The sequence below is a fragment of the Panthera pardus genome, unplaced genomic scaffold (assembly GCF_024362965.1).
Source record: "Panthera pardus isolate Hobbes unplaced genomic scaffold, ASM2436296v1 HiC_scaffold_11, whole genome shotgun sequence".
NCBI lineage: Eukaryota > Metazoa > Chordata > Mammalia > Carnivora > Felidae > Panthera > Panthera pardus.
Genome location: NW_026526666.1, coordinates 86645441 through 86673202, shown reverse-complemented (window position 1 = coordinate 86673202; position 27762 = coordinate 86645441). Strand labels below are relative to the sequence as shown.

At 45.2% G+C, this 27762-nt stretch overlaps 1 protein-coding gene across 2 annotated transcripts in view; it reads left to right on the top strand.

Annotated features, from left to right (window-relative positions):
* ARID1A (AT-rich interaction domain 1A) overlaps window positions 1-27762 on the top strand; it is a 70388-nt gene that overhangs the window by 22214 nt on the left and 20412 nt on the right. For both annotated transcript variants that reach the window (XM_053898764.1, XM_019432386.2), the window contains exons 2-4: window positions 4098-4310; window positions 5664-6116; window positions 7309-7425. In XM_053898764.1, coding sequence (XP_053754739.1) covers window positions 4098-4310; window positions 5664-6116; window positions 7309-7425 — 783 coding nt within the window. The remainder of the gene's footprint in view (window positions 1-4097; window positions 4311-5663; window positions 6117-7308; window positions 7426-27762) is intronic.

The following is a 27762-nucleotide window of genomic DNA, read 5'->3' as shown; positions in this document are numbered from 1 at the left end:
AGATTGCTCTTTTCCAATAAAACTGATTAGTGATGATTTAAAGCCCCTTTTCTGTTATGAGAGATTGGAAGATGGCATTTCATCTATAACTGCAAATCACAAATCTTTCACAATGGTTTTAAATGTCACAAGTATGAGTTAGGTCCCGACTTACCTCCCCTTTTGATATGAGCAAATGTTTAACTTGGACATGAGATCGGAGTAATCAGATTGTTTGAACTGAATATATTTTAGTTTGCTAAACTGAATATTCTGTTGATTAGAACTCTTTGGTGAAGAGAGGAGGTCAGAAGTCTGATGTCCAGGAAAGGGAAATGTCTTAGTTTTATTTTTAGAATAAGAATTTCTTTGATTTGCATTTATTTTTGGACTGCGAAGATTTCCTAAAGTTGATGGAGAGATCCTTGAAATGTTTATTAACTAGCCTCTGCTAAGTAGGTGTCCTCCGTTGGGGGCGCAGGACCCTAGATACGAGGGAGAAAAAGGTAACTAACTGGCCTTTAGCCTTTTGTTTTTAAGGAGTGGGTTTGGGGATGCCTTTGCAATTTTGAAGACCTCTCTGGTGTAGGATGGTGCGTAAGATTCTTCTCAGAAGTATACTTGTTTCCCCTTAGCTGTTTGTTCTACCCTGCCCTCTTTTTTCTTCCAGTTCAATCCACATTGTTTTTCTTCCCTCAAAGTCATAACCTGGTTTAGGGTATGCCCCTGACCCTATGGTTCGAGGGTTTGATCTGGACTTTCTCCCCATAGTATCCCCTGCCTACTTCTTACAGTAGGGCAGCCTGGCACAGTGAAATTCTACTGCCCTAGCTCTGCACTTGGGGTCTGTGGTGGTGGGGCAGGGTGGGGGACGACTTTGAAGGTAAAACACCCGATCTCTGGCTTCCTACAACGTAGTCTTGAGAGATGCAGTCAGTTAATTAGACAACTAAGTGCCATATCTTATGATTCTGACTGAATTTGCCATAGGATGTTTAGAAACGTGACAGATCAGACTGTGCTGAAGAATGGGAAGTGGCTTCATGTTGAAGGGTTGGGTTTCTGCTGGTGGAATCCATTGTGGACAGGAGGGCAGGGCAGGGGACCATTGCATGGAGCTGGGCTCGTATCTATGTGGGGAATTTTGGGGTGAGAATGAAAAAATGTGTAGAACTGGAGCACATTGTGCAGGGCTTTGGAGCCAGGCAGAAGCACTATTTATCATTATTGATAATGGCTACTATTTATTGGGCATTTAAATTCCAGGCACTGGGTGTAGTGTGTTGTGTGCGTTTTAGATGAAAAAGTCACTGTTTAGATGGGCTTGTGTTCAAGGTCAGACAGTGGTAGAGTTAGGATTTGAACCCAAGTCTGTAGATGTACTACATTCTTTGCTCTATGTGATAGTGTCCAGGATGTAGACAGGGAGTTTGTAGCTATTGTTGGACAGGGAAAGGTGAAAATGATTTGTGAGCATTGCTCTAGAACTGTGGAGTCCAATATGATAGTCACTAGCCACATGTGGTTATATGAATTTAATTAAAATTTTTTTTTTCAACGTTTTTTATTTATTTTGGGGACAGAGAGAGACAGAGCATGAACGGGGGAGGGGCAGAGAGAGAGGGAGACACAGACTCGGAAACAGGCTCCAGGCTCCGAGCCGTCAGCCCAGAGCCCGACGCGGGGCTCGAACTCACGGACCGTGAGATCGTGACCTGGCTGAAGTCGGACGCTTAACCGACTGCGCCACCCAGGCGCCCCTATATGAATTTAATTAAAAGTAAATAAAAATAATCGAGTTCTTCAGTCACACTAGCTATATTTCAAGTACTTAATAGTCACCTGTCACAGAAAATTTGATCGGACAGTGTGTCTAGATCTCAGTAGTACACATTTGAATCATCCGAGGATCTTGAGGGGTGGAGAGGGTGGGTGGGCCCAAGCCCTTGCAGACTCTCTATAGTGCCTGCGTCTCTCCCTAGAGATTCCATTTGTGAAATTCATAGAAAATTCTGATCTGTAGCCCTGGTTGATAGCTGCTGCTCTAGAAGCTCCATAGTAACCATGGTAATGACTGCCCCTCTTGTGTTGTGGGGAGACCTTGACTGACAGAGATACCCAGAGTGGGCTGGTCTCCCTGTTGAGTAAATGTAGTCTCTTCACCTGGGAAGAGGGTGTCACCTGGGAGACACATGGAGAGCAGCTGCAGTTTGGGATGAGATGAGGATCTGGTCGTTATATCTGGCATAACTTAGCTGCGTAAGCCCCTGAGCTCTGTATGGGGAGGACTGGTGGTGTTTTGGCTTCACTGCCAGGTGTATCTGGGGAAGACCACATGCCATTTATTACTCACTAGTCCAATTGTTGTTCAATCTGAATTTCCTAAAAAGCCCCAAAAGAATCTGTGTAGCTCCAAAATTAATGACTGAGAGCTTTCTTAGAGCTTCTGACACAGAGGCAGGACTTAAACAAAAATGGTTTATGTAGGATGATTGAAACAACACTTTAATAATGTTGACATGTAGTAGTAATTTGGGATACAGTTTTACTGTGATTCACTATAGTTTAGAAACTTGAAGGGTGCTCCCATCATCATTGCTAACCTTTTTAGCTGAGATTTTGCTGTAGCCTAAGAGAATTTTGCCTCAGCTTTTTTCCTCTTGGTATTTAGAAGAATAGTTTCTGTAGCTTTTTGTCTTATCCATTTTCCTCATGATAGCTTGACTTTCCCTCTATTATAAAATAATTATGTAGTACTCTGCCCCCCAAGAAAGACATGTACAGAGAACCAGCTATCTGAATGTGCCTCCCTCCCCTTAGAGGGGTTTTGTTGTTGTTTTAAGGTCTTACACACCTTAAATTATAGAATAATTTACTAACTACAGAATAATGGAACAGGAAGGGGGACCCTAGATATAATCTAAAGTTCTTAAGTGTGGCTCCTGGACCAGCAGCATCAACATCACTGGGGAACTGTTACAGATATGTATGCAAGGCCCAACCCTGAACCTACAGAGTCAGATACCCCAGGTGTGTGGGTCTCATCAGTCTGTGTTCTAACAAGCCCTCTAGCTGATTTTGATGCAGGCTAAAGTTTGGGAACTACCGAACTCCTTCTTAATTTGAGAGCTAATGATCTTCAGGTCCAGGGTATTAATATCTACTGCCCATTCCCAAATTAAAATTTAGTTTCCAAGTTTTGTGTCTGGTCCAAGCCTACTTCTCAACTTGGGTGTATCTATTTAAGGTGTTTAGAGACACTCCCTCTACCCCACCCCCATGCCCACATCGATATGGGTAGGCATCTCTGGCTGGGAAATATGCTGGGCTCTATCCTATGTAGCTCCAGTAGGGTAGAGTTATGTCAGAAAGTGAATGAGCTGATTGAACTTGTCACTCAAAGAGCTGAAGGAAAGCTATACGTATAACCAAATACTTGTGAATTGTACTTTGAGTTTCCGTTATTGGTATACCTCTATGCCTTGTCCTTTAAAGAGACAAAAGTTATAATCCTTCTTACACATTCAAACTCTTGAATATTAAAGGAGATGAACTTTTCAGTTGAGATGCCCAAGGCTCTCAACAACTGTAACTTAGCCACGTTACCCATTTGGAAGAAAGCATAAATTTAAGTGCTTGTGCCATAGTATGAACGGTCTACAGATATGCAGAAAAGGGATTCTACTATTTAAAGAATGGAAACATCTAGATGCTTATGTATTTGAATTCCCAACCACAGTATTGAAGCATTAGTTTTGGTGGTGTTGAACAAGATACAGCAGCAATGTCCTCTCCCAGCTTGCAGGGCCTTTGTTCTGATTTTCTGCATCCTAGAGTACCTATATTCATTGCTCTATACATGGTTTTTCCCTTGGATCTCAAGTAGTACCACACTTATACAAGACGCTTTCATGGTGGTATTTTTGTTTTGCAAATGATAAAATCAAGGTTCTGAGGAAGGTTAAGTGACTTGCCCACGGGTTACTGGGTCTGTACCATTACTTTTTCACAGTAACTGTTTTTCTATGTGGCATACAGACCTATACGCTTGGGTTTATGTTCATATTGGCCAGGGGCTATCAAAGCTTCAGGTTAATGAAATGCTTTTTATTTTGTAGCCATCCAGTCCAATGGATCAGATGGGCAAGATGAGACCTCAGCCATATGGCGGGACTAACCCATACTCGCAACAACAGGGACCTTCATCAGGACCGCAGCAAGGACATGGGTACCCAGGGCAGCCATATGGGTCCCAGACCCCGCAGCGGTACCCGATGGCCATGCAGGGCCGGGCGCAGAGTACCATGGGCGGCCTCTCTTATGCACAGCAGGTAGATGGTGACTCCAGTTACCTTAACCCTTGTTGCTGTCCATGATCTGGTCTTGAGTTATAGAATCAGAATGTGTCTCTGGCATCTAAATCTCTTGAAAGGAGGATAGACCAACTAACTCAGTTGGCTCCAGTAGGCTGCTTACAAGGCCAAGGTTGTGGGTACCATCCCCTGTGTGCTTGAAGGAAAACTCCCTGGCCACAGGCTGTACAGATCTGTGTTCTTTGACCTGGCTGGCCTGCTTGTATTCACTGAGTAGTGATCTCTGGGAAGGTGGGAAGAAAGGCAGCAGCTAGGCACCTATCCACTGCTACCAAGAAAAGCCCCTCATGCCATGAGCCCTGGGGATGGAAAAGACCCTTCACGTTTCCCAAGGCCTTCAGCATATAGCTGATTCAAAATGAATGGTTAGGAGGGACTGGGAATAGAAGAGAAGGGGAAGACCGAACCATAACGATGCTAACAGTGCTGTTATAAATGTTAAGATTTCCCTCATCTCCTCTTGTCTGGCCATCTGCACCATTATCTTTTTATTGTCATTTTTTTGTTTTGACAGCATTTTCTATCATTTATATTTGAGTAATACTCATACTGAAAATGGTGATGGACAGAATATAAAACCTAACTTTACTTCTAAGACTTTAAAGTATGCTCTTAAATATAGAAAATAGGATACTGTCACTTTGGGTTTTTTTGTTGTTTGTTTATTTTGTTTTCTTTTGTTTGGATTTTTTTTCCAACGAGAAAACGGAGGAAAAGATGGGTAGATATTATTAGGTTGGTTGCTTTTTGTTGTTTTTTGGTTTTGCCTGCTTACCAAATATATCCCCAGTGCCTAGGATCATGCCTAGTACAAGTAAACAGGTAGGCTTTCAGATATTTTTTGAATGAAGACTAAATGAAAAAGAGAGCCTGAGTAGCTTAGAGATTTGCACACTGTCTGGGTTACTAAACCCAGTTTTCACTTGGCTGAGCCAGGCTGCTGTTGACTATTCATTGTGGCTAGGGTGCAGATTCCTAGCACTTACAAAAACAGTCTAGGCCATGATAAAAAGAGTAGGTTCATTGGTAAAAACAGCTGCTCTTGAACTCTTGTAAGTTGCTCAAATATTAAATAGTGTAAATTTTCTGTGGATGAATGCATTCTACTTGTAAACAAACCAACTTGTAACCCAGCTTGGCTGTCCTTCCTGGCTCAGTTGAGAGAGGGATGGTAGGAGAAACCATGGGCCTTCTAAGTGGGAGGCTTGGCTTGCCTGCTTTCTATACCCATCCTTAGGGCGTAGCTTCTGACAGAATACCTTTCTTCATCCAGAAGAGTCTGTGCTAAAAGTATCCTTTCCTTTCCTACAGATTCCTCCTTATGGACAACAAGGCCCCAGTGGGTATGGTCAACAGGGCCAGACTCCATATTACAACCAGCAAAGTCCTCACCCCCAGCAGCAGCAGCCACCCTACTCCCAGCAGCCACCATCCCAGAACCCTCACGCCCAGCCTTCCTATCAGCAGCAGCCGCAGTCTCAGCCGCCACAGCTCCCGTCTTCTCAGCCTCCCTATTCCCAGCAGCCATCCCAGCCTCCACATCAGCAGTCCCCGACTCCATACCCCTCCCAGCAATCCACGACGCAGCAGCACCCCCAGAGCCAGCCCCCCTACTCACAGCCACAGGCACAGTCTCCCTACCAGCAGCAGCAACCTCAGCAGCCAGCCTCCTCGACGCTCTCCCAGCAGGCTGCGTACCCTCAGCCCCAGTCTCAGCAGTCCCAGCAAACTGCCTATTCCCAGCAGCGCTTCCCTCCACCGCAGGTAAGGCACCTCTGCCTTTCACCCTTCCCTACGTGTGACCACAGGCAACTCGGGGTTTGGTTGTCCCGAGAACTTTGCCATACAAATTGGTTCTCAAATGTGCACTTAAAAACCAATTAAACTCTGGGTAAACATGCTAACTGGATTGATTGAACTAATAAAGGCATAACCTTAACTGCATAAAAATCTGTACCTTTCCTTACTGATGAAGAAATAGGGCAATGGAAAGTTGCATAGACGGATAAGAAATTAAAGATAACGGGACTTTTTTTTTTTTTTTTTTTTTTAATTTTTATACTAGCGTTCAGAACTTGAACATCTAAGTGAGTTTGGTCTTTTTAAAAACAGTTGCTTTGGGAGGCTGTACTGTACATTCATTCCAACTGCCATTACATTCTGCTATTGCTCAAAGTATTTCGGACCCCTTCATTTGAAACTGCCATCAGAGCTGACATCACATAGCTTAGAATATTCTCCATGGTGGCGAGTCCTTTCATTTGTTGAAGGTGGATTTGATTTTAGGAAATAGCGAACATTCATTTGTAGTCATGTCTGTGAACAAGGTAGGTGATAAAGCTTAAAAATAACAATTTGGGTTTTATTCTTTAAAAAGCAAAAAAGAGAAGAAATGACCGAGTGGTGACAGATCCACTAAAGATTCTGTGCATTGGTAGCATTATTGGAATGAATATCTCATCCTAAGGCAGTGTCTTTGAAGGAAGCAGGACTCATTTTAATGCAGAGGGATTTTTTTTAATTAGTCTCATTCCTTGATACATAAAATTATAGTTAGCCATACTTCAACATTTAACTCGAAGAAACAACACTCTGTGGTGGTAAATGGTCAGCAGTGCCATTCAGAAAGAGTCTTACATCCATTTTGACAAGTCTTTTTTTTTTAATCCAACCAACAACTTTATTTTTTTAATTCCAATTAGTTCACAGTGTTCTATTAGTTTCAAGTGTATATTATAGCGATTCATCAATTCCGTACATCACCTGGTGCTCCTTGACATGTGTCTTAAGAGCCACACCTTGTATTTTTCTGCCTTCAGATAATATTGCGGGCAATTGGGCAGTTTCTTGCTCTCACTGGCCCTCTGTGAGACAGCCCCATAGCCCATTAACCATGAAGCAAGCTTGCCTGGTTTATCAGTACCAGGCCTTCACAGCTTTTGTTTTCTTATTTTAGGAGTTATCTCAAGATTCATTTGGGTCTCAGGCATCCTCAGCCCCCTCAATGACCTCCAGTAAGGGAGGGCAAGAAGATATGAACTTGAGTCTTCAGTCAAGACCCTCGAGCTTGCCTGTGAGTATTCTTGCCAACCTCTAAAAGATGTTGGGGCAGAGAGGAAAGCAAAGAAAACTGGTTTCTGGTTGGGTGTTTTGGTGGTATGACCTAAATAAACAATGAGCTATTCCTTGAATTCAGGTTGAAAATTCTAAATAGGAATTTATGGACTGACCTTGTGGAATGTCTGTTTTGGCTCCCTGCCTGGAGAATAAGTTTGTGATCTCTATTTAGAGTTTTTTGGTTTGGGGTTTTGTTTTTTAAATCTTGGACTCTGCGGCATGGGCCAGGTGAGGGACAGAGATGATGAAGATGTTGGAAGCACTATGTGCTCTCCACCAAAGGGGAGAGAAGTCTCAGGGATGTTTTCACCTTACTTTTCAGGGCTTAATTTTTAGGTTTTTGTCTCAGTGTTTAGCTAGGAAGTACGATCTGGGGGTGCATTCAGCATGGATTATTGCATTGAGCATAGACTGAGTAAAAGTAGTTTTTCTGGTTGTTTTGTGTGAATAGGTGCTTTTGTCTAGTTAAGTGCTTGGTGCCCAGATGCTTGATTGGTGTTTATGGATGGACCGACTGTATCCTGAGAACAGCAGTACAGTCTGCTGATGAAGAGCTTGGGCTGTGGAGCCATTGTTACTCAGTCTACCTTTTGACTCTGTCACTAACTGTAGCCTTGGGCAAGTCACTTAACCTTGCCATGCCTTAGTTTCTGCATCTGTAAAATGAACCTAAAAGTACCCACTTTGTGGGGTGGTTACTAACGTGAGATAAGTTAAAATAGAGTGCTTATGAATATCTGACCCTACATAAATGTCAGATATGATCATCATCACTTCTGAGGGCATAGAGACTCTACATGATACCTGAGAGACGGCACCAACTAGTTAACAGTAGACTGGTTCTGGGAACATTTGCCCCAGATCTTAGCTCTGGTGCTGTATGTAGGCAAGTCAGTCGGACTCTGAAAATTAATCTGGGCACAGGAATAAAATGGGCTGCTCTGAAATCTAGTTAAGACAGTAGGTATCAAACCCTCCATGGCAAATCGTGCTTCAGTTATTAGTAAATAGGAATTCAGCCACATGTATCTAGATAAAAGTCTTTTGAAATGTTGATTCTACTCAGATTTGAAGCCTGTCTCTTCAGTTATTCTGACTTGGGAGAAAATGGTTTCTGGATCTTTAAGGAAGAGGTAGGAAGCAGGAACTCTGTTCATCATGAAGCCTCTCGGGGCTTCCCCTGAAGATCTCTGAGCCATGACCTGAGTAGGGCAAGATCTGCGGAGTCCCTGGGTACCTGCTGTGCAGGCATCCCAGGCCAGGACAAGTAGGCACTGTCAGATGGGAGTCTGAGACCCTTGACTTTCTCAGTTGAGGAACTGGGTGAGGATGTGTCTGAATAAGGCAGTCCCTTTTTGTTCCCTTTTCACAAATGTCTGTTGCAATCCTTTTCTGCATCCTGAACCTCACTGGAACGTGTTTTTTAACCTGATTCAGTCAGAAATGTGTAACCACTCCCTCGTCATCTGTGGTCTGTAGGTAAATCTTGGTGAGGTGCTACTGTGGCAAGAAACCAAATCAGTGGGTTTTTGCCAGTGCTTTAAGTTGCTCCCCGTCAAAAAGTTTCTGCTTGCTCCTAGTAAGCTTTCAACAGAACTGTATTTGTTGTCTTTTAGTCCTGGGAAGCCTAGCATACAAACATGTTGCATGTCTTCTAACGGTTGAGAGCCTTGAGCCAGAGCTTCTGATTTGACCTGCTGAAGGGAGGGTGCTGGCAGCTTTGTGGGCCCAGGGGAGGATTGTTCCTGGGCAGCCTATCACAAGCAGCATTCCCAAGCTCAGGCTTCTACTATAGATTCATCCAAATGGGTCATTTGCTCTGTGGTAGAAGCTCTATGTGGGAGGTGAGCTGGCTGGGTTATTGGCATCTTGTTTGTTGAATTGCTTTTTATCCCTCTGCTACTTGGACTAAGAAACAAAAGGTGGTTATTCTTTGAAATTTTGGTTTGATGCCAGATTTGCCTAGCCAGGCTGGGAAACCGTCACATCTGAAGAAAGGAGAAGTTGGGATTCCCTAGAAGGGGCCCTCTCTTTTCTTAAGCGGTTGTGTCAGGGATCCCTAGGTTTGCCAGTGCATTCCTTCACTCAGCAGATGTCTAGGGGGCACCCCTTTGTGTGTGGCTCCAGAACAGTAGCTAGCAGCTGACTGGAGGGCAGCCTTTCCAGTTTTCCACATCACCCTCTTCGCTCATTCACCTTACCCACTTAGCCTTAAAAGCATTATGATTGTGACCCTTGATTTAAAGACTCATTATGGTTTCTGATCCTGATTATTACAAAAATTAGATTTTGAGGAGTTTTTGCTCAGCTATTAATGCCAGACCGTTTAGCTGCTATTATCCTGATTATGTTATCCCTCTATTTAAAACCTCTCAGTTATTTTTCATTAATCTTAGAATAAAATCCAAAATCCTTAATATTACATAGGCTGCCCCCTGCTTCTGATTTAGATCTGGAATGAGGCCTGAGACCTTGCATTTCTAACAGATCACTTGATGCTGCTAGATCAGGGATGGCACTTTGAGAACTTCTGTTTCATCCTTTTTTGCTCTTTGCCTTGCTGTCGACTTCCTCTCAGTTTTTATAAGGCCCCATGCTTTTTTCTGCTTCTGGACCCTTGCACAGACCCTTCCCTTGCCTAATACACATTTCCTCCTAATTCTTGTTCATATTTCAGACTACATATTTAAGATTATTTCCTCAGAAAACTCCTTCCTAATCAAGTGTCAAAACTCAGCTTAAATAACTTCTGCGATGCCCTCACGGACTGAAGTCAGTTTTTATTTAAAAAACAAAAAACAGGGGCGCCTGGGTGGCTCATTCGGTTAAGTGTCTGACCTTGGCTCAGGTCATGATCTTGCGGTTCACGAGTTTGAGCCCCGCATCGGGCTCTGTGCTGACAGCTCAGAGCCTTCTGTGTCTCCCTCTCTCTCTGCCCCTCCTCCACTCACGCTCTGTTTCTGTCTCTCAAAAATGAATAAATGCTAAATAAATAAATAAATAAAACAACTCTGCAATATTTAAGACCTATTAAAGATACAAAGAGGGGCTCCTGGGTGGCTCAGTCGGTTAAGTGTCCAACTTTGGCTCAGGTCATGATCTCGCAGTTTTGTGAGTTTGAGCCCCACATCAGGCTCTGTGCTGACAGCTCAGAGCCTGGAGCCTGCTTCCGATTCTGTGTCTCCCTTTCTCTGACCCTTCCCTGCTCACTGTCTGTCTGTCTGTCTGTCTCTTTCAAAAATAAATAAACACTAAAAAAAATTAAAAGATACAAAGAATGATTCAGCCTGAGGACCCATCGTTAGCAAGCAAACCTTGCTGACATAGGTAAAAGCACCTTATATAGCTCTCTGAGATCACTTCCCCATCCTTGTACCAAGGGAAACACTATCCAATATCTGAGGTTTCTTTCCTTCATGTCACTAGAGCAATTTGCTGATACCTCTACTTACTTGGGTCTCTTCCACTTGATGGTAAGCTTCTGGAGGGCAGGCACTGTGTTAATGACCTATCTACCCCTAATATCTATCACATGATGCCCCAGACCAGTGGTTCTCTACTTTGGCTGCATGTCAGAAATGCCTGGGGAACAAACGATCTTTAAAATCCAGTGGCCAGGGTTCAGAGTTCTGAATTGTTTGGCGGGGGGGTGGGGCTTGGGCTTTGCTGTGGTTAGAGGCTGTCCCAGGTGACTGTGATTTACAGCCCTGGTAGAAATCCACTAATCCAAACTGTGTCAGGTTCCTTTGCTAAAATAGACTTAGCACCCATGTTTTTTCGTATCTTTCTCAAGTGTAATTTCAAATTTAAATAAGTGTTACTTATTTAACACAAACTCATGAGGGCTGACTGTCTTGTTCCTTGGCATCCTAGTGCCTGGCATAAAGTAGGCTCCACTGAGCAGCATCTATTACATTGTTCATTCACAAAGTGTATGTCTGACAGGGGACAGCTTGACCATATTATAAGATTGTTGCTTTCACTACTAGGGCAAGGCAGGTATCACAACCTGTTACAGGAAAGCCCAAACTCCATGGTAGAGGATGGATTAATTTATTTGTGCTTCCTGACAGTGGCCTTAGGAAGAAGTGGGGTTAGGGTTTGTCATCTGTCTTGTAAAATAGCTACTACTTCACCTTATGGTAAGAAGGTTCTTGGGGTGCCTGAGTGGCTCAGTTGGTTAAGCGTCCGACTTTGGCTCAGGGCATGATCTCACGGTTCATGGTTTTGAGCCCCACATTAGGCTCTGTGCTGACAACTCAGAGCCTGGAGCCTGATTCAGATTCTGTGTCTCCCTCTTTCTTTTTGCCCCTCCCCTGCTGTTTGTTTGTTTGTTTGTTTGTTTTCTCTCTCTCTGAAAAATAAATAAACATTAAAAAAAAGAGAAGAAGGTTCTTGTAAGGGATGGGTGAACAAGCAAACAAAATGGGTTTGTTTGGGGTTTCTTTAGTTTGGGGCAAAATCTTTAAGGGTCTCATCTGAAAATTGGTATCTGACTTTTGATTATAATCATGTCTGGGAATGACTTGGAGTTACATCTTTAAAAGCTTCTGTTTGGGGTGCCTGGGTGGCTCAGTCAGTTGAGCGTCCGACTTCGGCTCAGGTCATGATCTCGCAGTCTGTGAGTTCAAGCCCCGCGTCGGGCTCTGTGCTGACAGCTCAGAGCCTGGAGCTTGCTTCAGATTCTGGGTCTCCCTCTCTCTCTGCCCCTTCCCTGCTCATGCTCTGTCTCTGTCTCAAAAATAAATAAAAACTTAAAAAAATAAATAAATAAAAGCTTCTGTTTAAGTGATTCATTCAAGTGTATGTGGTTTCCCTAGAGAATGCTTCCCAATCTTTTTTCTTACTGAGGCACATTTGTAAATTTACATTTTAGTCTTGAAATTTTACTTGGAATACAATTTCCATTCAGTGGTGGAAAATAGATATAGAATTGAAAATCCAGATCTAGAAAGGTTAGCTAGATCAGTGCTTCTCAAACTTTAGCATGCACTAAGAATCATCTGGAGATTAATTAAAACACAGATTACTGACCTCTACCCAGAGATTCTGGGTGTAGAGTGGGACCTAACAGTTTGCATTTCTAGCAAGCTCTCAGGTGGTGCTAGAGTTCTAAAAACCATACTTGAATAATAGTGAGCTTAGGTAGCCCTTCGAAAGGGGAAGAAAAAAATCAGAAGATGAGGAAGCCACAATGGTAACTTGAATAACAGTGGTGACTTAAACTGTAGTTTGACTCTTGGTGATCTGGAGGGAAGGCTGTGACTTGAAAAAGGTGGAGAGAAAAGAGACTTGGGAGAAATAGTCTGCCCACAGTTGTGGGCTCAGTGCAGTCTATTCCTGGGGTAGGGCATCCCTTGCACTGCCAACACCACCCTGGGAGTTCTCCGCTCTGTGGCACTCGTCACTGAAGCCCTTCTAGAAGTTGGCCACCAAATCCCAGTCTACCTCAGAAATGGCTTTTGGATCTGGTTTCCCCCGTCCTACCCATTGCCTTTTTTTTTTTTTTAAGTCCCCTGTTACTTCTCACCTAGTGTCTTCCCCCCCCCAGACTCCCAGCTGTTCTGTTTCTTTTCCTTCCAAGTCTGTCCTCATTGTAATCATCTTAAAAAGTCAAATCTGGCAAGTTAACATTACTGCTTTAAAAGCCTCTGGCTACCTGTTGCCTGTAGGTTTAAGGCCAAGTGTGACATTCAAGTTCTTTTGTGATCTGGAGGATGAGAATATTAAAAAAAGTGAGTAAGTTTCCTGTCCCTGGAGTAAAAGCTAGCACACTGTTTGCTGTGGGCATTCTATAGAAGGCAGACAGGCATTAGACAAGGGTTAGACTTTGATGACTTCTGAGGCAGCCTGTGATTCTGAATATGACATGGTTGCTACCCTCAAGGATCCTTCTCTGTTTCATTAGTAAAACAGGTAGAAGAATGTATACCTGAATGTCATAATGGATACTGCCAAGTTTGGTTAAGTCAGTGATCATTTATGTCTACATAGTTGAGGGAAGACATCATGGCAGAAGTTTAGAATGACCTAGATATGGAGATACTCGGGTGGTTAAAAAAGAAAAGTATAGCCTGAGCAGAGGCCAGGTGGGGGTGGGGTATAGTATAGATGATATTGGGGGGCTGGTCAGGATCCAGCTTCCAGGGGGTGGACAGTAACAGGAAGGAAAGCTAGATTAAAGGAATTAGGACCCTGGTGGGCCAAGTAAGCCATTTGGATTTGATCTTACAGGCCTGCAGACTAGATATGGAATTAGAGCAGTAATGTGATAAAACTAATGTTATAAAAAATAATCCATTCGTGTATAGTGTGGTTTGAAAAGGGGAGAGTCTGGAAGCAAGGGCAGAAGTTAAACTGTTGAAAAAATTCTGGTGAGAGGTGTGGAGTTGTACCCCTTTGTCTCATTTGCATAGCCAACTAGTCCCATTTATGAGGTGTGCAGGAAAAAATGTATAGATCTGAGAGAAAGTGGCTTCTACTGGGTAGAAAATTTAATGATCTTGAAGGGGGTGAGGAGAAAGATCTCGTTGACGGAAAAGTTAAAAGGAAAACTCATTTTGGGGGAGAAGTTAAGTTCCATATAGTGAAACTTAAAAAAAAAAAATACGGGTGCCTGTCTGACTCAGTTGGTAGAGTATCCTACTGTTTTGTTTTTTTTTTTCTTTTTTAAGTTATTTATTTTGAGAGAGACAGTGTGAGTTGGGGGAGGGGCAGAGAGAGAGGGAGACAGAGAATCCCAATCAGGCTCTGCACTGTCAGTGCAGACCCTGGCATGGGGCTCGAACCCATGAAACTATGAGATCATGACCTGAGCTGAAACCCAAGAGTCGGACACTTAGCTACCTGAGCCACCCAGGCACCCAGAGCATCCTACTCTTGATCTCAGGGTGGTGAATGCAAGCTCCACGTTGGGTGTGGAGCCTACTTAAACAACAAGACAAAAACATATGCTGAGTTGCTAGTTGGAGAGAGGAGACTGCAACTTGGGAAAGAGCTGAGACTAGATAGAATCGGAGAGCTGTGTGTATAGTGATTAACAGTTAAACTGTGGCCTGAAGGAGGCCTCCCAGCCCATGGCTTACGGAGAGAGGAGTCAGATGGAGCCCTGGACAATGCCTGCAGTCATCGGGTAGAAGCGCCCAGCAGATAGCTGGTGAGCTCTGAGTAGGACCAGGATTGTGTCATATTTATGGAAGCCAAAGGCGAGGGGGAATGGTCCACATCGAATTTATATTTCAAGGAATATAAAGTGGGATCTGTCATGAAGCAGGTTATTGGGATCCTTTTTAGGTGTGGAGAGGACCTGGTTTCTGAGGGCTGGAGGAAAAGGAAATTCAGGGAAAGGTATAAAGGTAAAGAACACTCTCGAAAGGTGTTGGGGGGTGGGGGCGGTGACAGCTGAATCAGCCCAAATTCCTCCACTTCACGTGAAGACCCGCATGTGTATACTGTAGATAGGAAGAAGGTTGAAGATGCTGGCAGAATATTAGGAGGGTGTAAACAGACTTATCTCTCAAGAGTTGTGAAAAAAAAAGGCATCAAGGGCACTCACTGGGTTAGCTCACAAAGGGCACTGTACCCTTGACTGGAGAAGTCTTAGAGGCCAGTGTTGAAGAGCTGGATCATACTTGTTTCTTCTCATTAGGTAGGAATGGAGGTTATGGATGCTGGGAATGAGGTCGAGAATAGGATTAGGATTTTTAATGTCTGTTAAGTTATGTACAGATTTTTTTTTAATCACCTGGGTTTTCAAGCCCCTTTTAAGACTTTACTTAATAACACTATAGCTATTAGCACTCATGGTTTACTACTGTCAGACTGCTGGGAGCTTGGGTTACAGTGATCTAGAAAGAAGAAATGGGAGGGAACTACGTTGTTTCTGTAGCATCCACATCTTAAGACGGTAGGAGTGAGGCCAGGAAAGGAGCTATAGGCAATACCAATCCTCCTAGAAGAGCAGGAATTGAAATGTAATGAGTAACCACTCCTTTTTTTATGTTAGAAGAAACTAAGGGTCAGAACTAGGATTTGAATCCAGCTCTCTCTGATATTTCAGACGAAATATTTCCTCTAGCATCCCACACAGCAGAAGAAAGGCTTGGAGAATCTGAATTTCTCTCTTCAAGTTTAACCAGAAGCCTCAACCCCTTTGTCGTTTAACATTTACCAGGCTTGTCCTGAAAGAATTGCCATTTCACTTCTGTTTTTCCAGACCTCCTTGTCATGGAGCACAGATGAGTTGTGAAAAGGGCAGCTGGGGGGGCAGGGAGGGGTGGGAGAGGGAACATGCCCAAATTGATAGGGCGCAGGGTTGCTGGAGGAAGTAACCAACTAGGGAATCGCCTCAAACAGTGGGAAGTTGACTCAAATTTGGTTCTTTTGTTCCCCTTGACTTAGATGGGAGCAAACCCTGTTTGTGCCTTTCTTCTTAGAGAACAGTGTCCTGATTAATGGTGATGTTAATCAGAGCCTTGCTACTGAAAAAATGTGGTCCTGTATCTAGCAACACGGGCATCACCCGGGAAATTGCTTAGAAATGCAGGTTCTTGGGTCCCACCCAGGTTTATTGAATCCAACACTGTTAACAAGATCCCCAGGTGATTCATTTATCTAATGGTTTAGAAACAAGGAGTTAGGGGGACTCCTGAGTAACTCAGTCGGTTGAACGTCTGGTTGACTCTGGATTTTGGCTCAGGTCATGATCTCATGGTTCCTGAGATTGAGCCCTGAGTCTGGCTCTATGCTGACAGTGCAGAGCCTTCTTGGGATAATCTCTCTCTCCTGCCTCTCTCTGCCTCTTTCTTTCTCTCTCTCTAAATAAATAAATAAACATTAAAAGAAAAGAAGCAGCAGCAGCAGCAAGGAGTTAGACCCTGAGAACTGAGAGTAAAATTTTCAAATGAAATGTCAAGCTTGGGGACTTTGGAATACATGAATTTTACTGACTGTGTCTAGTAAACTGTAAATAATCTCTGAGTGTGTGGGGTGGGAATGGAAGACCACCACCCGTTGTTTTGTGGTGCTTTGGGGGCCCTGGTTCTCCATGCCTACAGGCCAGACCCCATTGTGGGACCAGCCACAGCTCCCAGCATACCTGTGTAGCCTCGTCCCCAGCCACTCAGGTGTGCCTCAAACTCCTCACAACTCCCAGTCCTTCCTGCCAGTGTCTTCTTGCTTCCGATGACTGCCCAGTCACCTTCCCTGTCGCTCTCTTTAATGCCTGGCAAACTCCTACTTTGGCTTCAAAACCTAGCTGCAATACGTTCTCTGGGACTTTTCCCCTGATTTCTTCATGGTGGCCTGGGACCTCTGCTCAGGGACCAGGTCTGCGTGTAGCACCTGTGCGAGGCAGCTCCTGGGCTCAGTACACCTGTGCTGAGCAGCCCTGGGCTCCTGCTGCCCACGTGAGCTCGGGGGCCAGCGTTTTGTCATCTGTGTTTACTGGGGGGAGTGACAGAAATCCTCTGAAGGCTTAAAAAAATTGGAACGCTTGAAGGATTAAAATTTTACACTGTGTTGCCTTTTGTCACATCTCATGGTGAAAGGAAACAGGCCAACAGTTTTTGCCTAGGCTTTTGATGGCTTATTTTCAAGGGGCTGACAAAAATGCCACTAGCACTTTTGGTACTCAGAGAAGCTGGGCTTTTCTGAGGTTGGTGACCTGTTTCCTTTATATCTGACTGTGTGTGCTTGCTCCCCTTGAATTGTAGCCCAGGTGCTCTCAAAAAGTCTCAGAAAGGAAATCCCCACCCCCTCCGTCATATCTGCCCAGACTGCTCAGAGCAGCGTGTACCATGTGCAAGTAGCCGCCCCTTCTCTAGAACGCCTGTTCTCTGGCAGGGCTAGCCAATCTGCTTCTCCATCCCAGTCACGCTGCTCCGGCCCTGATACTGCCTGGTGCCTGCCGGAGCCTGTGCTGCTTGCAGCACATTACTCTATGCTTGTTCCTGGGCCCATTTCCTGTTTCTATTCTAGTCGCTGGTGGCTCAGCTCTGCTTCCTGCCTGTGTGTCTCACACAGATTCCTCTTGCTAGTACCTTTTGTTTTCTTCGGAACAACTTCGGTCTGAAAACTAACTGAGCCTTACTTCTAGTGTGATGGCTCCTGGGGTCAGTACCCTATGGAGGACTGGCAGGAAGTACCTCCTTCCCACCAAGCATACTATACCTGTTGGATTTGACCTTGTTCTTCAGTTGGTCCCCAGTCTTGCTACAGGAAGCTGGTGGCTCATTGCTTAGACCAGAAATTGCTATAAGAAGATGAGCTGGAATCTTTTGCAGCCAAACTTGTCTTCACTCCTCAGCTGCACAGGGTTGTCGGGACTGGTTCTTTTTTTTTTACCTGGCGCTTAAAAGCATTTCCTGCTGCTGCCAAAGACACTTTGTAGCCCTTTCTAGCCCAAACCTCCCCCCTCTAAAATCCAGAGAATACTTATATGGGGTTGGGCAGGTAATGCTATCCTCAGCAGAGTAATAGCTTGCAGAGAGTATAGAGATGGAAAGAAAGCATGTGCTGACTCAACCTTCTGTCCTGTGTAAGCAGTTCAACACCCCACCCCCACCCCAGGGTTAGAGTGGGAGGGAGAAAGTGCAGGGAGGTTGTTAAAAAAAATTAAAGAAAGGAAGAAGTGAAGGAGATTGTTCTGGACAAATGTATTTTAATGCTCTAATGCTCCTCCATCTTGCCCATTTTCCCCAGAAGATGCTGGCTTAGCAGAGAGTAGGCCTTGTGAATAATTCTATTCTCCTCTCTCCTTCATAACGACTCTTTTGGGATCATCTGATAATCCTGTGTCAGATCAAGTGGTTTCTACACTGAACCCTAGGCCTAGGTATATTTAATAGAGAGGAATTTAATGCAGGGAATTGGGCTTACAAACTTGCTAGGAAGGTTGAGGAAGCATGCTCTAGGCTTGTCCTCCAGAAGGAAATTCCTACCTTTGAGCCACTATCAGATTAAATGCCCTAAGTCTGCTATCCAGGGATCAGTGAGCTGGAGTCAAGAAGGAGCAGCTGCTGCCGCCAGAACCAGCATCCAGTTTACTGGAAGAGGAAGCCAAAATGCTGCTGCAGAAACAAGTGAAGGAGACGGAAATATGGTCTCTGCCATACTTTGATCTAACCTCGAGTTTGCTCCTAATTAGGAGAACCTGAACTATATCTAAACCCATCCACAAGGGATTCTGGGAAATTCGGTTTTTAGCTTTTTAACCTCTATAATTAGGAAAAGAGTAGGATGGAGACAGCGTGAGCTAGGCCACAGAATATTCACCACACTAACACAAACACTACCCTTCCCCCTTACCCCCACTTTACATATGAGGAACCTAAGGCCCAGAAAGGGTAAAGGACTTGCCCAAGGTCATTCAGTAAATGAGAACATTGGGTTCCTGACTCCCATTCCAGTGTTTTTACTATTAGGACCTGTTTTTACTATTAGGAGTTTTTACTAAACTCCTCTAAAGGATCAGTTAAAAAAAAAAACAAAAACAAAAACTCCTTTAAGAGAAGGAAGAATACCATAGTCTCTTCTTTGGAGAAAAGGAAGGAAGAGGTATGTAGAGATGCGGGGTTGAGATTTCTAGGCAAAGGTAGTGATACTATACAGCTTCTGGATTTAGGTCTACTCTCCAGGAAGATGTAGGAAATATTCTGATAGGAAGAAACCTCAAAAACTAGAATTTCCTGCAATTCCTGAGTCAACATATGGATGAACTCAGTTGCCTTGGTGACCATGCTCTCTTTCACCCCCACCCCACTTCCCTTTCTCTCCCATTGGTACATTTATAACGTTCTGCAAGCTGTTTGGACGATTACCTCAGTGAAGTACATGCCCTGGCTTCTGCCATTGTCCTTCTCCAAAAAGACCAACAAAATCAGAAATCCAACCCCCAGATGTGTGATTGCCAAGCTGTTTCTCATCTGTCCTTGGGGCAAGGGCGGTGTTGGGCTTTTTGGACAAGAAATAAACCAAGTTGGGGGTGCCTGGGTGGCTCAGTCGGTTGGGCCTCTGACTTCAGCTCAGGTCATGCTCTCACAGCTCATGAGTTTGAGCCCCACACCGGGCTCTGTGCTGACAGCTCAGCCTGGAACCTGCTTCAGATTCTATGGTCTCTGCCTCTCACTGCCCCTCCCCAACTTGTTCATGTTTTCTCTGTCTCTCTGTCTCTCTCTCTCTCTCTCAAAAATAAACATTTAAAAAAAAAAAGGGGGGGGCGTCTGGGTGGCTCAGTCGGTTAAGCATCCGACTTCGGCTCAGGTCATGATCTCACGGTTCGTGAGTTCGAGCCTCGTGTCGGGCTCTGTGCTGACAGCTCGGAGCCTGGAGCCTGCTTCGGATTCTGTGTCTCCCTCTCTCTTTGCCCCTCCCCTGCTCACACTCTGTCTCTCTCCCTCTCAAAAATAAATAAACATTTAAAAAAAAAAAAATTAAAAATAAATAAATAAATAAATAGAAATAAACCAAGTCTTCCTAGAAATGCTATAATTTAGAAACCATGAGGGCCTCCCCCTCCAACCGGACACCAGAGTGAAAATCTGTTCTGGCAAACTTGGTCCAGAGGGGAGGACCCCTGGGTATGGAACTGTGTTAACATACCTGATAAATGAAGCATAGAATTAGTTCTGTTGTCTTTTTCTTCATATTCCTAAGATATTTGGTGTTCAACCTTTGGGGACCGGTGCTTACTCTCCTGCTCCATCCACTTCCACAGCCTGAACCTGTTCTTTCTTCCCCACCTGCTGTCAGCATGGAATTGGCTGGTATTGTGACATAGTCTCTGATTTCCGTGAGGTATAGCTCACCTCCAAGCTGCTAGCTTGCTTCCCCATTTGACCTTTCCCAAGGAAACTAAGAAGCCATGTCTTGTTGAAAGTGGAAACTAAGAGTGGAAGGCTCAAGCTGAGAGTCAGAGAACCTGTCCCTGAAGACCAGCTTTCATGTGGGAGGAATATTGAATATTATTTACTGAGATAAGTGAAGGTAATTTCCTGACATTCTGGGGAAGGTAGGTGAAGAATTAAGTTCCAAATAAATGGGATCAGTGTCAGAAGAACTGTTATTAGGACTATTTGGTTGTGGGGCTCCTGGGTGGCTCAGTCGGTTAAGTGTCCGACTTCAGCTCAGGTCGTGGTCTCCCAATTTGTGAGTTTGAGCCCCAATTCGGGCTGTCACGGAGCCTGCTTCGGTTCCTCTGCCCCTCCCCTGCACGCATGTGTGCTCACGCACTCTCTCAAAAATAAAAATAAATATTTAAATTAAAAAAAAGAATATTTGGTTGTTTTCCCCCCTCATCTTCTACTTTCAGAACTTGACTGTGTCTCTCCCCATGTTCAGAGTTCTGGTTTTCAGGCCTTTGGGATAGATGGCTGGCTGTCTTTTCTGGGTAAAGATGCTGTCCATTTCCTACTCTCAGATCTGTTTGTTCCCTATCGTCCCCCAAATCTTTGGATTTTATCTAGTAGGCCATGGTAGAGAAGACCACTGGCAAATATAAATTTAGGGGGTTTTAATACCAAACCGAGGAGGCCTTGGAGCTCCCTAGACCTTGGTCTAAGCTGTGTGCAGCACAGTGCCAGTCTTGCCTTCCCTAGTTATGCACTTTGTATCCTTGCTTGCTTTCTGCTTGAGGTGGAAGCCTAAGGCCACACCCCTTCTCCCTTACACTTTTTTTTTAATTTGAGAGACAGACAGACAGACAGACAGACTCTTAAGCAGACACCACACAGCCTCCGCCCTTGGGATTATGACCTGAGCTGAAATCAAGTCAACTCGATCAAACCGACTGAGCCACCCAGGCACCCCTTCCTTAACACTTCTCCTTTCTAGAACTCTGCCTTCTTTTCTGTGCTTCTTTGCTCTTCCCTCCCCTACCCGCTCCTTGCTCAAGTTCTAGGATTTCAGCTGATGATCATGGTAGAACAAGGTCTATGTGGTTGGCTTTCCTAACAGGAAATGCTTAACTTGGGGAAAGTAGGGAGTTCCTAACTTCTTTGCTTTCTCAAACTTTACAGCACTTGTTTCCTGCTGGGATTAGAACAGCCCTATTCCATAAATATGCACTGTTCTTGACTGCTCTAACTCAGGCCCAGCTCTGACCCAGTTTCCTTTTTTTTTTTCAGATTTGAGTCCGTTAGCTAGTGACCCTTAAAACCCTGTACATTTTTGGCCAAGAGGTGATTTCTGACTAGATAAGACATTCTCTCCTGGCCCAAGTGAGAAAGTAGCCTTTTCAGGGGAGGGGTATGTGTCCAAAGGCTGGTCAGGTAGGTAACGTGGTATTATACAGGCCTGGTGGGGACTGTGACACATTGGAAAACAAGTTAGCTCGCTACCCTATGGGAGTTCTAGGATCTATTTTTTTCACAAGTTGGGAAACTGGAGTTTTGTGGGTTGTTTTTTTTTTTTTTTTTAAGTTTATTTGTTCATTTTGAAAGAGAGAGTGTGTGCATGGGAGGGGCAGAGAGAGAGAGTGGGAGAGAGAATCCCAAGCAGACTCCTCACTGTTAGTGCAGGGTCTGACATGGGGCTCGATCTCAGGACCGTGAGATCATGACCTGAGCCAAAATCAAAAGTTGGACACTTAACTGACTGAACCACCCAGGTGCCCCGGGCTTTTAATATAAAATCTTGGGATTATTAGAAGAGTCCATATGCGAGTGTCAGGCAGTGGGTTAAAAGGTTCTCTGGCACCTGTGGGTCTGTCCCTGCAGCTTCTTGTGGACTACCCATGTAGTTTTGGCTTCCTTGGAGCTGGGATTTAGAATTTTTCTGGGGGTGGGGGCCAGCTGTGGGGAATGCCATCTACCCATTGCCGGCTCTCCTTGTGTTTGGTGTTTGTTTTATTGGTTTGGGGAGGGGGAAGTGCAGGGGAGATGTTGAGCAGAAGCACTCAATGTGATTAAACCTCTAGCCGAGCAGATCTGTGGGAGCAGAATATCGACCCCTGGAAAATCAATGGCTGCTGCAGTGGCCCAGGCTGCTGTTTGCAGGGGCTCCCGCCGCAGGAGTGCAGGCAGCCCCACAGTCTCTCTTCCCCCCTTTTTCGCCTCAGAAACACCCTCGGCCCCCACCCAAAGGGTCAGAACTACCTCAAGAGATTTTGCTGAGGTGGATTAGAACAGCAGGTTCTTGTATTTTTGTAATTAGATTGAAATTTCTCCAGTGACACAGAGCCCCGCCTCCCGGCAGCCTCCTTTCCAGGCGTTCCTTCTCTGCACTGCAGTTCTATCAAGAGCTCTTACCCAAGTGGCCAGGGCCTGTTCGGGGTTGTACTTGGCAGTTTTAGACAGGAGAGTTCATTCCCCTGATGCCGGCGCCCAAGAGTCTCTCCCTCCATGTAGAGGTCTAGAGCTCGGTCGGGTATGGGATTACTGTGGGAGTGAAGGTTAAACGAAAGAGAGAAGACAGAGAGACTGGGTCTAAAGAGGATGCTTTTGAGTAGATTGGTTCATTGAGTAACATTTATGAAGCATGTTGTCTTTTGTGTGCCTGACATTTTTCTGGTTACTAATAACATAAGAGGGTATAGCCTGGTCCTGCTCTGGTCCCACAGGCAGATTCAACATAGTGCTATCAGTCTTGCCGCACTGGGTCAAGGGGAACCCTTGGAGGGACTCTGAGCATCGCCCGCGGGGTGAGAGTGAAAGGCCAGAGAAGTTGTGCTGGGACTGTGTAGGCTTTGTCCCCACGAAGCTATTCTTATCTTTGAAGTCTCCAAGCCAAAAAATAAATGATTTTAGTCCATAGTTGCTGCACCTATAGCTTCAAGTAATTGGTTTTCCCACCCAGTTCTCTGGTTCTCTGGGAAATGGGCCACCCGGCTGTGTGAGAGTAGAGTTCTGGTGCCCCCCTGTTGGAGAACAGCTGTGGTCAGGGGGTTGAAGCTTGCTTGCCTGCAGGTCTGGGTGAGAGTTTGAAATCACCTGAGATGAGGCCATCTAGAGGCCAGGCATGTTTTGACTTCTCTCTCTGGGCCACACCCCTGTGCTTGATAACATTATTAGAGCACATTCAGTATGAATACCTGAGGAGACCAGATACCTTCATGGGACTCAACTTCCTGCTGGTCTCCCTGGAGTCTCAGTCACACTGTCCTTCCTCCTACCCCCTGTACATTAAGTACCCCTCTAAGGGCCCAGAGGTGAGAAGAAGTACCATACCCTTTAGTGTAGCAATAGTAAGTTTAAATTAAGAGAGTTCTAGATGAAAGGGCCGATTTGAAATAAGCCATGAAAGAAGGTCTAGAAAGGAAGGTCTCTTCTAGGAAGAGCGGCTAGGAACGAGGGGAGTGTGAGGCATTGCAGACTAGTAGAGCTAGCTTAGCTAGTTTTAGTCTTCCCTTCTACATAGGAGCCAGGCAAGGCCTAGTGAGGTTAACTTGTTAGAACCATGGAGGTAGGCACTCAGCATGTCCAGAGACGGGTTGTCGCCAGGCTTTTTGTGGAGCGTGGAGCATCGCCTCTCATGGTGGCAAGCTTCCCCTTTACAGTAGAAAGAGTGCATGCTCTGGAATCAGAGGGCTGTGGGTTTGAACTCCAGTGCTTCTGTTTAATAGTTCTCTGTCCTTGGGTAAGTCATTTCACTTCTGAGCTCCTGCTTTGGTAAAATGGGGAGAATGCCTGCATCAGAAGACGGTTGCGAGAGTTAAATGTGAGTCAGCCATGTACCTGAGGGTTAGACACACGAGAGTCCCATATTTGTATCAGTTGTGCTTCCCTTCCCACAAGGAGACTTGCTTTATTCCTCTTTCCAGCATCCTTTGAATTTGGAGATTTGGTCTCCTTGAGCTTTATTTATGACTTCTGAAGTGTATATATAGGGGGTTTCCCTGTGGAGGTGGGCTCCTGAAAAGCATTCTGGAGACCGGAAGAGTTCTGACTCTCCTTTACTGTGCATTCCCCACCTGGCAGCCCGAAGGTACCAGGAAGAAATGTCCCCTTATCTCCAGAACAATAGCCTATTGTGAGGGAGTTCAGTGGGGGGTTTTGGGAAACTTGGGGTAGGGGTTAGGTAGGAAATCAAGTTCTCTTAGCCTTTCCCAGAGCAGTTTCTGCCATTCCAAACAGTGGGTGTAGTTCAAGCAGGAGATGGTGTTTGGTCCTAAGCTAAAACGATGGTGCCAGCCTCTCTGCCTTCCCTTTCACCTTGTTAATCCCTGCTTAGCCTCTGACTTGAAAGTACCACCAGTATGAGGCACCTGGGTGGCTCAGTTGTCAGTTAAGCATCCGACTTTGGCTCAGGTCATGATCTTGTGGTTTGTGAGTTCGAGCCCCGTGTCAGGCTCTGTGCTGACAGCTCGGAGCCTGGAGCCTGCTTCAGGTTCTGTGTCTCCCTCCCTCTCTCTCTCCCTCCCTCTCTCTCTCTCTCTCTCTGCCCCTCCTCCACTCTCTCTCGCTCACTTTGCTCAAAAATAAACATTAAAAAAAAAAAAAAAAAGTACCACCAGGATTAAGAGGCAGCTTGTTCTGTGTATTGATTCGTTCTTGGCATTTCAGCCAGCACCAGCTAGCCTGCTCTCTGGGCAGGGATGGCAGCTCGTCTGTTGGACTGTTGACCACTCATTGGAACAAGGGCAGAGTTTTGTAACTCTGGAATCCCTACTAGTCTGGGGTGGGTCAGATCACCCTTTCTTCCACTTAGCAAATACTGAGGAAAAGAGAACCTACAACTGAAGCTTTATTGTACTGAATATCTTTTAGAAGCGTTTGAGGTAGCTTCTTTTCCCCTGACACTTGACAATTAAGTTGCTTAAGGAAGTCTTTATGAAAAACCAGGTCTCCCCAAAACTCACTTGCCTTAAGTAGTTTCTATATAATTAAGTTGGCCATACTCCATTTTCCTTGAAGTTTGTCCAGGCTGTTGCCTCCTTCCCTGCTGTCTGCCTTTCTTCAAGAGTCAGGTCTCCCAGCCTTTTCTGTGTTCTTCAGGATTTCCTCCCATTCTCCAGCATGGGAGCAGCCTCCCGCCGTGGCCATGGATCTGTTAGGTATGCCGCCGGAAAAACACTTGACAAATGCCAGTGCAGATTTGGTCATTTCAGGCTGTGCATTTTCATTCAAGGAAAAGTCATTTAAGTGAATGTGGCTGAATTTCCAGGTTCCCCCCACCCCCACCCCAACATACACACCCTATAAGTATGTGTATAGGATTTACCTGGTTCTCTTGGTGGGTGATTTCCTCGCCAGTAGTCTGCACAACTTGGCAAAAGCACTCCTCAACTGAAAGAAGACGAGAACTCCATCTGGGGGTTAACAAAAGCTCCATTTCTCAAGGATTCAGCCAAATTTGAGAGAAAACCCTGAATCTGAGCATTTCCACGAGCCTGTACTTTAGACTTGCCTGTTGATGTTATTTAATCTGCGCAGCAAAACGAACTGATGTCATCCTCAGGCTCTGTCAGGAGATTGTTTGAATCCCCCCCCCCCTCCTCTAACCCTGATCTGGTATCTTCCTGCTTTGAAAATGTACTTCATCAGACAGCCAATTCATGTTAGAGCTTGCAGTCCTTCCTGCGAGAGCACTGGCTGGCCTCCCCCCACACACCCCCCAGTGAGGTATGGACTGTGTGATTTCAGGCATGGTTTTGTTGTGGTGTGAAGAGAAGGTGTTAGCTGCCGAGTTCTGTTTGTCAGCAGAGCCTGACAAACCCATGCTGGCACTTGCTGGGGCTGGGCAACCAATCACAGCTGGAACGGTTATCGTCATGGAGTCCCTATGGGCTTCCTCTATCAGGTCACATCCCAAAATAACATTGGGCAGTATTTCAAGTGAAGAAACGAAGGCTTTCGGGGCTGTAGCCAGCCTGGAGTGTGAGATTCTGTGTGAAATACTTGGACCTGCTCCAGCGCTTTTGATCTGCATGGTAGATGAGCAATAAAATGCATGAAACACGTTGGAAACACGTGAGGAAATTCTCCCTGGCCCTGCTGCTTCCTTGGAACTGGCAGGGCACTGAGTGGGCTGATCCTTACCTCCCATCTCTCAGCAGGATTATGCTTGGAAGATAGCTAACCCGGGGAAAGAGATCTTTCCACTTAAGGGGCATTGCTACAATTCTTTCAGTAGACCTCCTGGAAGGTACCTGTTAGGTGGGCCCTTTTGGAAGAACGGAGACCCTGAGTTTGGAAATGCTAAAAGTGGCCCCCACCAGGTGAATAGGGGCTTAGGCTGATTGAACTTTGTCTGTGTGATAGGTGTGTTGTAGAAAGTCGAACTTGTTCGGCACATTGAGGTCTGACTCAACAACCAGACATCCGGCTTTTTGTGGAACAAAAGACCTGAAAAACTGGCTTTTTGTAGGGTAGAAAGCAGAGGTGTGTCCCGTGCAATAAAAGGACATGGAGTTCAGAGCACTATCTGTCCGTGTGGATAGAGGGGAGAGACTTCTCCCCTTCGGAGTCTTCCTCCCCTACCAGTCCCTCCTAATTCCCAATAAACACACTTGCTGTGATTAGCCATTGGGACTGATAGATACATCTTACATCTTTACACTGCTTATGTGTTGTCATATCACTCATTCCAGGGTGTTACTGCCGGTAACTGCATATTCCATATGGCCCCAACCATATGGTGCCAGTGGACTTTCATGCATAGGCCCCAGGGGTACCACAAACTCCGATTTGTCCAGTCCTCCTTTGTATAACTGAGAGAACGAAGCCCAGCTTGTTGCCAGCTTTTGTCCAAGGCCACAACTGATAAGTGCCAAGCACTAGGTCTTGGTCTCCTAACACAAAGGTGTGGTGCTTTCCCCTTAGTCCATACGGTATCACAGCGTAATGGAGAGAGAGAGAACACAGGCTTTGGAGTTCAGCAGACCTGGGATCACAATCTCGTTTCTGCCACTTACTTGCTGGATGACTTGGACATGTAACCCAGTCCCTCTGAGCATCAGCGTGCTCATCCTCACATGTGAACGGGAGTGCTTCCAAGAGTGGTAGGAAATGAAGGAATTCCATAAAGTGCCTGGCACATCATACATGCTCAAATGGGAAATGATCTGTCTCTTCCTATGCTAACGTTTGGGTTCTTAAAAAAAAAAAAAATTTGTTTCCCCCAATCAACTACCCCCATGCTGACCAGTTGCCATCTGCTGAAAATGACAGTTTGAGAGATTGGCCCCAAACCAACCAAATCAGAGAGATAAGATTAATGCTGCTTCCTTCCCTACTATTATTCTGTGCCCAGGCATCCCAGCCCACGTGGGGCTGCTGTTGACAGTGGTTTATTTCGCACTTTTTCTCCAAGGAGCTCAGGGTACTTTACCAAAACTGACAGCTCTCCTCAGTGTATC